At 52.4% G+C, this 15,239-nt stretch overlaps 1 protein-coding gene across 1 annotated transcript in view; it reads left to right on the forward strand.

Annotated features, from left to right (window-relative positions):
* c1h5orf34 (chromosome 1 C5orf34 homolog) overlaps positions 1 to 6,795 on the forward strand; it is a 56,594-nt gene extending 49,799 nt beyond the window's left edge. The window contains exon 11 of the mRNA XM_070877084.1: positions 6,507 to 6,795. Coding sequence (XP_070733185.1) covers positions 6,507 to 6,795 — 289 coding nt within the window. The remainder of the gene's footprint in view (positions 1 to 6,506) is intronic.
* Positions 6,796 to 15,239: the final 8,444 nt, after the last annotated feature.

The following is a 15,239-nucleotide window of genomic DNA, read 5'->3' on the forward strand; positions in this document are numbered from 1 at the left end:
TCTCTCTCTCTCTGGCTCACCCCTCTCTCTCTCTCTGGCTCGCCCCCTCTCTCTCTCTGTGGCTCGCCCCTCTCTCTCTCTGGCTTGCCCCCTCTCTCCCTATGGCTCGCCCCCTCTCTCTCTCTCTCTCTGGCTCGCCCCCTCTCTCTCTCTCTCTGGCTCGCTCTCTCTCTCTGGCTCGCCCCCTCTCTCTCTCTCTCCTGGCTCGCCCCCTCTCTCTCTCTCTGGCTCGCCCCTCTCTTCTCTCTCTCTCTGGCTCGCTCCTCTCTCTCTCTCTCTCTCTCTGGCTCGCCCCCTCTCTCTCTCTCTCTCTCTCTCTGTGGCTCGCCCCCTCTCTCCCTCTCTGGCTCGCCTCCTCTCTCTCTGGCTCACCCCCTCTCTCTCTCTCTCTGGCTCGCCCCTCTCTCTCTCTCTATGGCTCGCCCCCTCTCTCTCTCTCTCTGGCTCGCCCCCTCTCTCTCTCTCTCTGGCTGCCCCCTCTCTCTCTCTCTCTGGCTCTCCCCCTCTCTCTCTCTCTCTGGCTCTCCCCCTCTCTCTCTCTCTCTGGCTCGCCCCCTCTCGCTCTCTCTGGCTCGCCCCCTCTCTCTCTCTCTTTGGCTCGCCCCCTCTCTCTCTCTGTGGCTCGCCCCCTCTCTCTCTCTCTCTGGCTCACCCCCTCTCTCTCTCTCTCTCTCTCTCTGGCTCAGCCCCTCTCTCTCTCTCTCTCTCTCTCTCTCTCTTTGGCTCACCCTCTCTCTCTCTCTCTCTCTCTGGCTCATCCCGTCTCTCTCTCTCTCTCTCTGGCTCACCCCCTCTCTCTCTCTCTGGCTCGCCCCCCCTCTCTCTCTGTGGCTCGCCCCCTCTCTCTCTCTGGCTTGCCCCCTCTCTCTCTATGGCTCGCCCCCCCTCTCTCTCTCTCTGGCTCGCCCCCTCTCTCTCTCTGGCTCGCCCCCTCTCTCTCTCTGTGGCTCGCCCCTCTCTCTCTCTGTGGCTCGCCCCCTCTCTCTCTCTCTCTCTCTGGCTTGCCCCCTCTCTCCCTCTCTGGCTCGCCCCCTCTCTCTCTCTCTGGCTCACCCCCTCTCTCTCTCTCTCTGGCTCGCCCCCTCTCTCTCTCTCTGGCTCGATCTCTCTCTCTCTCTCTGGCTCGCCCCCTCTCTCTCTCTCTGGCTCGCCCCCTCTCTCTCTCTCTCTGGCTCTCCCCCTCTCTCTCTCTCTCTGGCTCTCCCCCTCACTCTCTCTCTCTGGCTCGCCCCCTCTCTCTCTCTCTGGCTCGCCCCCTCTCTCTCTTTGGCTCGCCCCCTCTCTCTCTCTGTGGCTCGCCCCCCTCTCTCTCTCTCTCTGGCTCACCCCCTCTCTCTCTCTCTCTCTCTCTCTCTCTGGCTCAGCCCCTCTCTCTCTCTCTCTCTCTCTTGGCTCACCCTCTCTCTCTCTCTCTCTCTCTCTGGCTCATCCCGTCTCTCTCTCTCTCTCTCTCTGGCTCACCCCCTCTCTCTCTCTCTGGCTCGCCCCCTCTCTCTCTCTCTGGCTCGCCCCCTCTCTCTCTCTGTGGCTCGCCCCCTCTCTCTCTCTGGCTTGCCCCCTCTCTCTCTATGTCTCGCCCCCTCTCTCTCTCTCTCTGGCTCGCCCCCTCTCTCTCTCTCTCTGGCTCGCTCTCTCTCTCTGGCTCGCCCCCTCTCTCTCTCTCTCTCTGGCTCGCCCCCTCTCTCTCTCTCTCTCTGGTTCGCCCCCTCTCTCTCTCTCTCTCTGGCTCGCACCCTCTCTCTCTCTCTCTCTCTGGCTCGCCCCCTCTCTCTCTCTCTCTGTGGCTCGCCCCCTCTCTCTCTCTCTGGCTCACCCCCTCTCTCTCTCTCTCTGGCTCGCCCCCTCTCTCTCTCTCTATGGCTCGCCCCCTCTCTCTCTCTCTCTGGCTCGCCCTCTCTCTCTGGCTCGCCCCCTCTCTCTCTCTGTGGCTCGCCCCCTCTCTCTCTCTGTGGCTCGCCCCTTCGCTCTCTCTGTGGCTCGCCCCCTCTCTCTCTCTGTGGCTCGCCCCCTCTCTCTCTCTCTCTGGCTTGCCCCCTCTCTCTCTCTCTGGCTCGCCCCCTCTCTCTCTCTGGCTCACCCCCTCTCTCTCTCTCTCTGGCTCGCCCCCTCTCTCTCTCTGGCTCGCCCCCTCTCTCTCTCTCTCTCTCTGGCTCACCCCCTCTCTCTCTCTCTCTCTGGCTCGCCCCCTCACTCTCTCTCTCTGGCTCGCCCCCTCTCTCTCTCTCTCTGGCTCGCCCTCTCTCTCGCTCTGTGGCTCGCCCCCTCTCTCTCTGGCTCGCCCCCTCTCTCCCTCTCTCTGTGGCTCGCCCCTTCTCTCTCTCTGTGGCTCGCCCCCTCTCTCTCTCTCTGACTCGCTCCCTCACTCTCTGTGGCTCGCCCCCTCACTCTCTCTCTGGCTCGCCCCCTCTCTCTCTCTCTGGCTCATCCCCTCTCCTCTCTCTGGCTCGACCCCTCTCTCTCTCTGTGGCTCGCCCCCTCACTCTCTCTCTGTCTCGCCCCCTCTCTCTCTCTCTCTGGCTCACCCCCTCTCCTCTCTCTGGCTCGCCCCCTCTCTCTCTGGCTCGCCCCCTCTCTCTCTGGCTCGCCCCCTCTCTCTCTTTCTGGCTCACCCCCTCTCTCTCTTTCTGGCTCGCCCCTTCTCTCTCTCTCTGGCTCGCCCCCTCTCTCCCTCTCTCTCTCTGGCTCGCCCCCTCTCTCTCTCTGTGGCTCGCCCCTTCTCTCTCTCTGTGGCTCGCCCCCTCTCTCTCTCTCTGGCTCGCCCCCTCTCTCTCTCTCTGGCTCGCCCCCTCTCTCTCTCTGTGGCTCGCCCCTTCTCTCTCTCTGTGGCTCGCCCCCTCTCTCTCTCTGTGGCTCGCCCCCTCTCTCTCTCTCTCTGGCTTGCCCCCTCTCTCCCTCTCTGGCTCGCCCCCTCTCTCTGGCTCGCCCCCTCTCTCTCTCTCTGGCTCACCCCCTCTCTCTCTCTCTCTCTGGCTCGCCCCCTCTCTCTCTCTGGCTCTCCCACTCTCTCTCTCTCTCTGGCCCGCCCCCTCTCTCTCTCTCTCTCTCTGGCTCGCCCCCTCTCTCTCTCTCTCTCTCTGGCTCGCCCCCTCTCTCTCTCTCTCTCTCTCTCTCTCTCTGTGGCTGGCCCCCACTCTCTCTCTCTCTCTGGCTCGCCCCCTCTCTCTCTCTCTCTGGCTCGCCCTCTCTCTCTCTCTCTGGCTCGCCCTCTCTCTCTCTATGTGGCTCGCCCCCTCTCTCTCTCTCTGGCTCGCCCCCTCTCTCCCTCTCTCTCTGGCTCGCCCCCTCTCTCTGTGGCTCGCCCCTTCTCTCTCTCTGTGGCTCGCCCCCTCTCTCTCTCTCTGGCTCGCTCCCTCACTCTCTGTGGCTCGCCCCCTCACTCTCTCTCTGGCTCGCCCCCTCACTCTCTCTCTCTGGCTCGCCCCCTCTCTCTCTCTCTGGCTCGCCCTCTCTCTCTCTTGTGGCTCGCCCCCTCTCTCTCTCTCTCTGGCTCGCCCCCTCTCTCTCTCTCTCTGTGGCTCGCCCCCTCTCCCTCCCTCTCTGACTCGCTCCCTCACTCTCTGTGGTTCGCCCCCTCACTCTCTCTCTGGCTCGCCCCCTCTCTCTATCTCTGGCTCATCCCCTCTCCTCTCTCTGGCTCGCCCCCTCTCTCTCTCTGTGGCTCGCCCCCTCACTCTCTCTCTGTCTCGCCCCCTCTCTCTCTCTCTCTGGCTCACCCCCTCTCCTCTCTCTGGCTCGCCCCCTCTCTCTCTGGCTCGCCCCCTCTCTCTCTGGCTCGCCCCCTCTCTCTCTCTCTGGCTCACCCCCTCTCTCTCTTTCTGGCTCGCCCCTTCTCTCTCTCTCTGGCTCTCTCCCTCTCTCTCTCTGGCTCGCCCCCTCTCTCTCTCTGTGGCTCGCCCCTTCTCTCTCTCTGTGGCTCGCCCCCTCTCTCTCTCTCTGGCTCGCCCCCTCTCTCTCTCTCTGGCTCGCCCCCTCTCTCTCTCTGTGGCTCGCCCCTTCTCTCTCTCTGTGGCTCGCCCCCTCTCTCTCTCTGTCTCGCCCCCTCTCTCTCTCTGGCTCTCCCCCTCTCTCTCTCTCTCTCTCTGGCTCGCCCCCTCTCTCTCTCTCTGGCTCGCCCCCTCTCTCTCTCTGGCTCGCCCCCTCTCTCTCTCTGGCTCTCCCCCTCTCTCTCTCTGTGGCTCGCCCCCTCTCTCTCTCTCTGGCTCGCCCCCTCTCTCGTTCTGGCTTGCCCCCCCCTCTCTCTCTCTGGCTCGCCCCCTCTCTCTCTCTCTCTGGTTCGCCCCCTCTCTCTCTCTCTGGCTCGTCCCCTCTCTCTCTCTCTCTGGCTCGTCCTCTCTCTCTCTCTCTGGCTCGCCCTTTCTCTCTCTCTGGCTCAGCCTCTCTCTCTCTCTCTCTCTCTCTCTGTCTCTCTGTCTTTTTGTGTATATGTGTGTATGTATATATATATATAATAAGTATATTGTAAAATTTTATACAGACTATAGGTGGGGGAAACAAACTTGGTTTGTCACTGTAAGTGAGGGAGGGAGTGATTAGGTTGTTGAGTGGAGCTGGACCGGAGTGAGACTGGTGGCAGGGGTGGAGCTCGACCTCTGAGTGAGTCGTTGGTTGTGGGGTTTGGAAAGAGTGCAGTATGAGGCTGTAAGGAGACCAGGGCTTGAAAGGAGCACGTCGAAGTTGTATACCCGATCGGGATTGGTCTCTGGTAATGACATAATAGTCACATGGTTAGCAGCGACAAATCCTGTACGATTATAGTCAACCAATAGGAGATTCAAGAGTCATAAACCAATTAAACATTAAACCAAATCAGATGGACACAATATTTTTTCAAAGGTTTGTATATGAGCTTCCTAACTTGATAAAATCCTCTAACCTGGTGCAGAGTGAAGGTATGTTGCCTGTTGGTCACTGCCTGTCAGGTTACCGGAGGTCCATGAATGGCCCACTCCCACGTTCCATTGTACTCCACCTTGGGAAGGATCTATTGGAGGGGGTGCAGTGCAGATTCACCAGAATGATACCCGGGCTTAATAGGGTAAATTACAAGTTGTCTAGACTAGCCTTGTATCCCTTGAGCGTAGAAGATTAAGGGGTGATCTAATTGAGATGTTTAAGATTATTAAAGGAGTTGATTGAGAGAAACTATTTCCTCTGCTGTGGGGCGTCCAGAACAAGGGGGCATAACTGCAAAATTAGAGCCAGGCCGTTCAGAGGTGATGGCAGGAAGCAGTTCTTCACACACAGGGTAGTGGAAATCAGGAAAGCTCCCTCAAAAGGTTGTAGGGGCTGGGGGTCAATTGAAAATTTCAAAATTAAGATTGATACATTTTTCATAGGAAGAATGAAAGACTTGGATTTATATAGTGTCTTTCATGGCCACTGACGTCCCAAAGCACTTTGCAGACAATGAAGTACTTTTGGAGTGCAGTCACTGTTATATTGTAGGAACGGTAAGGGTATTAAGGAGTATGGAGCTAGGGCGGGTAAATGGAGTTAAGATACAGATCAGCCATGATCTAATTGAATGGCTTGACAGTCGAGTGTATAACTTGCATGCTGGAGAACAGTTTAATAGATGTGACTGTGCATACAGGGGAGTTCCAAGGGCGCAGTGCACATCAGAGGGCAGGCAGCAGTGACGGCGCTTCAGCCTCGGAGTGGACTCCGCATCCGCAGTGTGTGAGATCCCAGTGTCTGGTGGGATTAGTGAGAACAGTGAGGATCTCTAGGGATAGCCTGTGAACCGACCTTTCCCCTTTCTTCATTTCTGGCCGGGGGTGGAGATGGCGGGGGGGAATATATAATGAAATATATATATATATTATATATTTAAAAGTGCTGCTGAAACAGCTTTGGTCGCAGGACAGTTTCAAAAATGATCATCTACGTGGCATTTTTGAATGATTTTATCTGTGCGTCTGTCTGGTCTAGTCTCTCCCCGCAACGAAAGCCTCTCGCTCCTGGTATACTCTGTCTGAATCTCTTCTGCAGCCTTTCCATGGCCTTGACATCCTCCCTGCGGTAAGGAACCCAAACCTGAGCATGGCCAGCCAATAATTGGTAGGTTGCCAACTCTGGTTAGATGTGTTCCTCGCGTGACCTCTCGTCTCCAAGCACTCGCTCCCCCCCCCCCCCCCTACTCTCCCGCCATTGGTCAAATCACATGTCACGCGCTCCACCTTCCCGTGACCAATTGGAAAGCAAACCTTCGTTATCCAATTGGATGCCTCTTGACTCTCGACCAAACTATCCTCCCCCACCCCCATCTTCAATATTTTTTATAATTAATAAACAGAGATGTTCAAAGAAAATGAAAAAGAATCACTTTTTTTTAATGTCCCCGATTATTTTTCTCCTGGAATAGCTCGCAGCAGTGTCCCGGAAATTAATCTCCAACTCCTGGAGCTTCCAGGGCAATCCTGGAGGGTTGGCAACCGTAATAATAGGTATGGGTTTAGCATTACCTCTTTGCTTGCACAGTCTATGACCCTGTTTACAAATTCCAGGATCGCACGTGCTTTCTTTTTGCTCATAAATCGATTGACCTGCTCTCCTCCCGTTGAGTTTTCTTTAACGCCAGTTCCTGCAGTTCTCCTGGAGAACTCCAGCTGTCCGAAGCACGGCCACGCCTCGCACGCCGGCCCTGCCCCGCGCCAGCCTGCGGAGACCCCCGAGCTCTCCCACGGAGCGGGGGGCCAGAGTGTGGAGAGGGCGCTGAGGCAGACGGGTCGAGCCATCCAAGACATCGAGCAGCTGCTGGAGGCGAACAAAAGGAGAGGGGGGGAGATGAAATGAGGGGGTGAGGGAAAAACGTTCAGGGTCACAGGAGAGCAAAGGGGTGTAGTCATAAATTTCCCACTGGTGTGGCGAGGACTGTGTGCCTGAGGCTGTGTTTGAGGCCCACTGCTGGGCGGTGCCAGGAAAGCGGGATTTGTGGTTGGGTTTAAAATGGGAAACTTTTTGGTTTCTTGTCCTTCACAGTGCAAAAACACTCAAAGCTATCATGCACTTTCGGACTGTGTGAATTTGGCGTTGATGACGAGCTCCGACTGACTTGACTCCATAAATCTTACAGCTCCTTTATTATATTATGCACTTAAAGCTGCAAAATAACTGCAGAGGAGAGGGTTCCAAGGCAGTGGCGAACCCCAGCTCCAATTCACAACCTCGATCAGTCGGTGAGTCTATGGTTATCGTTTTAGACAGGTCTCCTCTTCTCGGGGTGGTTCAGTGGCTTAGTGGGTGACACTCTCGCCCCTCGAGCCAGAAGGTCATTGGTTCAAGTCCCACTCCATAATCGAAGCTGACACTCCCAGTGCATTACTGAGGGTGCCACGCACTTGGAGAGGCAGTACTGAGGGAGTGCCACACTGTCGGAGGGGTAGTACTGAGGGAGCGCCGCACTGTCGGAGGGGCAGTACTGAGGAGGCGGCGCACTGTCGGAGGGGCAGTACTGAGGGAGCGCCACACTGTCGGAGGGGCAGTACTGAGGGAGTGCTGCACTGTCAGAGGGGCAGTACTGAGGGAGCGCCGCACTGTCGGAGGGGCAGTACTGAGGGAGCGCCGCACTGTCAGAGGGGCAGTGCTGAGGGAGTGCCGCACTGTCGGAGGGGCAGTACTGAGGGAGTGCTGCACTGTCGGAGGGGCAGTACTGAGGGAGCACCGCACTGTCGGAGGGGCAGTACTGAGGGAGTGCCGCACTGTCGGAGGGGCAGTACTGAGGGAGTGCTGCACTGTCAGAGGGGCAGTACTGAGGGAGCGCCGCACTGTCGGAGGGGCAGTACTGAGGGAGCGCCGCACTGTCAGAGGGGCAGTGCTGAGGGAGTGCCGCACTGTCGGAGGGGCAGTGCTGAGGGAGTGCCGCACTGTCGGAGGGGCAGTACTGAGGGAGCGCTGCATTGTCGGAGGGGCAGTACTGAGGGAGCGCTGCACTGTCGGAGGGGCAGTACTGAGGGAGCGCCGCACTGTCAGAGGTTACATCTTTCGGATGAGGCATAAAAGCCAGGCACCCGGTCTGCTCTCTTGGGTGGATGTAAAAGGTCTCATGACCACTGTTTTGAAGAAGAGTAGCGGATTCTCCCCAGTGTCCTGGCCAACGTTTATCTCTCACCTAACATCACTAAAACAGATTATGCAGTCATTTATCACAGTGCTGTTTGTGGGAGTTTGCTGTGCACAAATTGCCTGCCGCGTTTCCTACATTACAACAGTGACTTCAAAAATTACTCACTGGCTTTGAAACGTCCGATGATCGTGAAAGGCGCTATATAAATGAAAGTCCTGTCTTTCGCACACTCCCAGTGGTGGGTGCCTCGGAGTCCCAGTGAAGCACCGACTACAAGCCGACTGAACCGTTCTAACGCCGCAGTATCCCACTAGTTTGTTTTTGCAGCAACGAGCAGGAAGCTAGTCTGCCGTAAATCCCAGCTGGCTGAGGGGGAAGCCGGCTTTTAGATCTAGTCTGAGCAGGCTGCTGGCTCCCAGTCGTTTGAAGGTGAATCTTTCCAGATGGTGGGAAGGAAGTGGGGTTTCCTCCAAGGGAAAGGGCCGGAGGAGTTGTGCCCTTCAAAGGAACTTCAAACAAGTGCACTGGAAAAGTTTCCCACATAACACGGGGCGCTGCACTTCAACATAACCCACTGAATGTGAAGATTTTTGTGATGTGGAAAAAGACACTTTATAAATGCAAGTCATTATATTTTGGAACGTGTGGAGTTCAGATTGCAGTGCCACATGAATAGGAGCAAAAAGCACTTGTGTTTTTTTTAATCACACTGTCGCCATCTTAGGCATGCTTATTAATTAATGAGACTTTTTACTGCAGTTTCTTTGTAAGTTTGCACTGTGCCATTCCTTGCATCCTCAATAAAATGTACAAGTCATTTATTGTATGTACCTTTTATGGAATGTGAGATGCAGAATTCTGCTGGATTCCCTGTTTTGTGTTCAGAAGGGAGCATACTATCAGAAATTATTGGGGAAAAGCTTTGGGTGCTCGCTGGAGAGCGGGAATGTTGCAGAATGGTTTCTGAGAGACATTCCGTGTCACTGGACGGTCATGTTTACTGCCACATAGAATTTACAGCACAAAAACGGGCGATTCTGTATAACTGATGTTTATGCTCCACACGAGCCACCTCCCACCCTATCAACATATTCTCCTGTTCCTTTATCCCCTCTACACTTATCTTGCTTCCCCTTAAATGCATCTCTGCTAGTCGCCTCGACCATTCCCTGTGACAGCGAGTTCCACATTCTCACCAATCTCGGTAAAGAAGTTTCTCCTGAATTCCCTCTTGGATTTATTAGTGATTACCCTATCTTTATAACCCCTAGTTCGAGTCTCTGGTATCGTCCTCTTTTGCGCCTTTCCAGTGCCTCTACATCCTTTTTATACACACGAGAGAGGTATTTTCTCTGCCCCGCTACCAACTTCTAAACACAGGGCGCCTTGGGCCTAACAGGTGGCCCTTGCATCCAGCGCTCGAGTGATGCAAAGGAAGAGGTGACACGATCTTCAAATTAAAGCCAGGCTGTAAAGCCAGAATGAAATCAGGCAGCACTTTTCCACGCTAAGGGCGTGGAAATCTGAAACCCTTTCCCCCCCCCCAAAAGGCTGTTGATGCTGGGGGTCAATAGGAGCTTTCAAGACTGAAATCCAGTTGAGAATTTCCTCATGATGGTTTGGATGCTCGAATGTCTTGTCGCAGTCCGCCGAATGCTGGACTGGCATCTGACTACACGTAGGACAACCCCACCCTCCCACATTTAGTTATGGGTGCTGAGATAGACCAGAGGAGTGATACTTGAGCCATGTTTCCCCACTCTTTTCCCCCCCCCCCCTCCCTCTCGCTGGTACCCAGTCCCCCATTCAACCAGTATTCACTATGACCAGGCAATTTATTTTTTTAAGTTTAACACTCCGCACTGCCAATCCCTAATAAAGCCTTGATGCCGTGTCCTGCTCCACAGTTTGGAGTGACTAGTGATCTCCATAATATGCCTCCCAACAGCCAAGGACTGGGTTCCAGATGGGTTGGCATTACGTGTTATTTTAAGAGGTCACCACTTCAAAAGAAAGATTGTTTTTCACGCAAGGAATTTTCAAGCACTAATACATTGGCAGATCAGCAACTATGAGATCAGTAAACCAGCATTGGAAAGCTACAACAAACAGGGCTTAGGAAGAGGCAGAAGAGGCGATAGGTTAGATGCAAAGAAACTATTTCCTCTGCTGGGGAAATCCAGAACCTGGGGGCACTTTTGCATGTAGAGTAGTGGAAATCTGGAACTCTCTCCAAAAGGCTGTGGAGGCTGGGGGTCAATTGGGGCTTTCGAGATTGAGATGGATAGATTTTATTGGGTCAGGGTATTAAGAGATATGGAGCCAAGGCAGGTAAATGGAGTTGAGGTACAGATCAGCCATGATCTAATTGAATGGCCTACTCCTGTTCCTCCAATCGTAAATAAGATCTCCGCCACTGAATTACACAGCAGAGATGCAGCACCGTTGCAAATCTATCCCTTTGTCATGGTGCTCACACGGGCCGGCCCACACTGCGATATGTGTGCGCACTAGATCCATGCAGCAGAGCAGGTCTTCAGTCGTTTTGGTTAACCCTTGCCACTGGACCAAGACCTAGCTCTGTCAAGCCCGTGTGGTGGCTGGTGTGCAACGGTCACCACACGTTAAAAATATCCGCAAACAGGCATCTTCCACCCTTCAACATGTAGTTCGGGATCTGGAGTGTCAGGTCCTTCATTGAAACACCTGTGAACTCATCCCTTTTTGGTGTGGAAGCAAGTCATCCTCGATACGCGGGACTGCTTAAGAAGAAGAGACAACAAAAAGAGCATAAAACCACGCCAGTGGAAGAAAAAGGAACTCAGGGATATAGCGAGTAAGGATTGAGGGAGATAGAAAGAAGCGATTGAGGATATAGTGAGGAGTAACAAGGGATTTGGCGAGAATGGACAGGAACGACTGAGGGATATAGCAAAGAAAGACTGGGGGTTATAATAAGGAGGGAAAGTAATATTGTGAGGCAGGACTGACAAATATAACTGGAAGAGACTAAAAGAGTATTGTGAGGAAGGACTGATGGATATAGTGAGGAGGGGCAGTGATACTGTGAGGAAAGTCAGGGCTATAACTCGGAGGCATAGAGGTGGGACCGGAATATAGTGTCAAAGGATTGAAGCGCAGGAGAGACAGGAAGAGGGGACCGAGGTGAGTAGGTGGGGTGAAATCAATGAAAAAGCAATCCGCTTGTTGGACTTTTCTTCTAATTACTGTTTTCTTTTCCTGTTACTTGAGAAGATGGTGCTTTCTGTTCTAATTCAGGGTATGAGAGCTTTCTCTGTGTGGTTAACAGTTTATTTTTCCTTCTATAGATGAACTGTGTGGGCCTGGCTTCTCTACTCAGGCTCTGTTCTCTGCATTTTGGCTCCTGGCCTCTGGCTGTAAGCTCTGGCTCAGTTCTTTTATTCTCTCTTGGCTCTGCTCCTTGGGTTGTTTTAAGAACATCATAAATAGGAGCAGGCCATTTGGCTCCTCGAGCCTGCTCCGCCATTCAATAAGATCATGGCTGATCTGATCATGGACTCAGCTCCACTTCCCTGCCCGCTCCCCATAACCCTTTACTCCCTTATCGCTCAAAAATCTGTCTATCTCCGCCTTAAATTTATTCACTGACCTAGCCTCCACAGCTCTCTGGGACAGAGAATTCTCCAGATTTACAACTCTCTGAGAGAAGAAATTCCTCCTCATCTCGGCAGTTGGCGAGAGGTGGGAGCAGCGTCAGAGTGGCCTATAAAAGGCCCAGCGGGAGCTCGAGAGTCAGCGGCAGTTGGCGAGAGGTGGGAGCAGTGTCGGAGCGGCCTATAAAGGCCCAGCGGGAGCTCGAGAGTCAGCGGCAGTTGGCGAGAGGTGGGAGCAGCGTCGGAGCGGCCTATAAAAGGCCCAGCGGGAGCTCGAGAGTCAACGGCAGTTGGCGAGAGGTGGGAGCAGTGTCGGAGCGGCCTATAAAGGCCCAGTGGGAGCTCGAGAGTCAGCGGCAGTTGGTGAGAGGTGGGAGCAGCGTCGGAGCGGCCTATAAAAAGTGTACCGGTGCAGCTACAGTGGGAGAGAAAGCAAAAAAGAAGTAGAAAGGAATCAAAAGGTGACGTCACAGCCAATGGGGTAAGTGATTGGTGAGTAGTTTTTATTTTTATATCAGTAAGTAAACTGTAACATTGTTATTACCAATTTAAGGGTATCTAAGGGTTAAGGCATGACAGGAGAGATCAGTCACGTGATATGCTCCTCCTGTGCCATGTGGGAACTCGGACGCTTTCGGTGTCCCTTACGACTACATGTGTAAGAAGTGTATCCGCCTCCATCTCCTGATGGACCGCGTTGCGGAATTGGAGCTGAGGGTGGATTCACTCTGGAGCATCCATGATGCTGAGAATGACATAAGTGGCACGTGTAGTGAGTTGGTCTTACCGCATGAGAAGGATCCACAGCCAGCTAGGGAATGGAAGACCAGCAGGAAGAGTAGTACAAAGAAGGTAGTGCAGGGGTCCCATCTGGTCATCCCCCTGCAAAACAGATACACTGTTTTGAGTGCTGTTGAGGGAGATGACTCATTAGGGGAGAGCAACAGCAGCCAAGTTCATGGCACCGTGTGTTGTACAGGAGGGCATAAAAAAGAGTGGGAGAGCGATAGTGATAGGGGATTCAATCATAAGGGGAATAGATAGGCGTTTCTGCGGCCGCAATCGAGAGTCCAGGATGGTATGTTGCCTCCCTGGTGCAAGCGTCAATAATGTCTCCGATCGAGTGCAGGACATTCTGAAAAGGGAGGGAGAACAGCCAGTTGTCGTGGTGCACATTGGTAGCAACGACATAGGTAAAAAAAAAAAGGGATAAGGTCCTACGAGACGAATTTAAGGAGCTAGGAGTTAAATTAAAAAGTAGGACCTCAAAAGTAGTAATCTCGGGATTGCGACCAGTGCCACGTGCTAGTCAGAGTAGGAATCGCAGGATAGCACAGATGAATACGTGGCTTGAGCAGTGGTGCAGCAGGGAGGGATTCAAATTCCTGGGGCATTGGAACAGGTTCTGGGGGAGGTGGGACCAGTACAAACCGGACAGTCTGCACTTGGGCAGGAACGGAACCAATGTCCTAGGGGAGTGTTTGCTAGTGCTGTTGGTGAGGAGTTAAACTAATATGGCAGGGGAATGGGAACCAATACAGGAAGACAGAGGGAAACAAAAACAAAAGACAGAAAAGAGATGAGTAAAAGTGGAGGGCAGAGAAACCAAAAGGCAAGAAACAAAAAGGGCCACTGAATATAAAAGGGCTGCAGGAGGGGTAAAAACTAAAAATCATGGTTTAAAAACTCGGATGAAAACACTCTACCTAAATTCACGCAGCATTAGAAATAAAGTAAATGAGTTGACGGCACAAATCATTACAAATGGGTATGATTTGGTGGCCATTACAGAGACATGGTTGCAAGGTGGCCAGGACTGGGAATTAAACGTACAGGGGTATCTGACGATTCGGAAAGATAGGCAGGAAGGGAAGGGAGGTGGGGTAGCTCTGTTAATAAGGGATGATATCAGGGCAGTTGTGAGGGATGATATTGGCTCCAATGAACAAAATGTTGAATCATTGTGGGTGGAGATTAGAGATAGTAAGGGGAAAAAGTCACTGGTCGGCGTAGTTTATAGGCCCCCAAATAATAACTTCACGGTGGGGCGGGCAATAATCAAAGGAATAATGGAGGCATGTGAAAAAGAAACGGCAGTAGTTATGGGGGATTTTAACCTACATATCGATTGGTCAAATCAAATCGCAGGGGGTAGCCTGGAGGAGGAATTCATAGAATGCATACGGGATTGTTTCTTAGAACAGTATGTAACAAAGCCTACAAGGGAGCAAGCCATTGTGTAACGAGACGGGAAAAAATAAACGATCTCCTCGTAAAAGATCCTCTCGGAATGAGTGATCACAATATGGTTGAATTTGTAATACAGATTGAGGATGAGGAAGTTGTGTCAGAAACGAGAGTACTATGCTTAAACAAAGGGGACTACAGTGGGATGAGGGCAGAGTTGGCTAAAGTAGACTGGAAACAAGGACTAAACAGTGGCACAATTGAGGAACAGTGGAGGACTTTTAAGGAGCTCTTTCATAATGCGCAACAAAAATATATTCCAGTGAAAAAGGGCGGCAAGAGAAGAGATAACCAGCCGTGGATAACCAAGGAAATAAAGGAAAGTATCAAATCAAAGACCAATGCGTATAAGGTGGCCAAGGTTAGTGGGAAACTAGAGGATTGGGAAGATTTTAAGCAACAGCAAAGAATGACTAAAAAAGCAATAAAGAAAGGGAAGATATATTACAAAGGTAAACTTGCGCAAAACATAAAAACAGATAGTAAAAGCTTTTACAGATATATAAAATGGAAAAGAGTAACTAAAGTAAATGTTGGTCCCTTAGAAGATGAAAAGGGGGATTTAATAATGGGAAATGTGGAAATGGCTGAGACCTTAAACAATTATTTTGCTTCCGTATTCACAGTGGAAGACACAAAAACCATGCCAAAAATTGCTGGTCATAGGAATGTGGGAAGGGAGGACCTTGAGATGATCACTATCACTAGGGAGGTAGTGCTGGACAGACTAATGGGATTGAAGGTAGACAAGTCCCCTGGTCCTGATGAAATGCATCCCAGGGTATTAAAAGAGATGGCGGAAGTTATAGCAGATGCATTTGTTATAATCTACCAAAATTCTCTGGACTCTGGGGAGGTACCAGCGGATTGGAGAGCAGCTAATGTAATGCCTCTGTTTAAAAAAGGGGGCAGGCAAAAGGCGGATAACTATAGGCCGGTTAGTTTAACATCTGTAGTGGGGAAAATGCTTGAAACTATCATTAAGGAAGAAATAGCGGGACATCTGGATAGGAATAGTGCAATCAAGCAGACACAGCATGGATTCATGAAAGAGAAATCATGTTTAACTAACTTACTGGAATTCTTTGAGGATATAACGAGCATGGTGGATGGAGGTGTACCGATGGATGTGGTGTATTTAGATTTCCAAAAGGCATTCGATAAGGTGCCACACAAAAGGTTACTGCAGAAGATAAAGGTACGCGGAGTCAGAGGAAATGTATTAGCATGGATCGAGAATTGGCTGGCGAACAGAAAGCAGAGAGTCGGGATAAATGGGTCCTTTTCCAGTT

This window comes from Pristiophorus japonicus, chromosome 1, assembly GCF_044704955.1.
Source record: "Pristiophorus japonicus isolate sPriJap1 chromosome 1, sPriJap1.hap1, whole genome shotgun sequence".
In the NCBI taxonomy this organism is placed as follows: Eukaryota; Metazoa; Chordata; class Chondrichthyes; family Pristiophoridae; genus Pristiophorus; species Pristiophorus japonicus.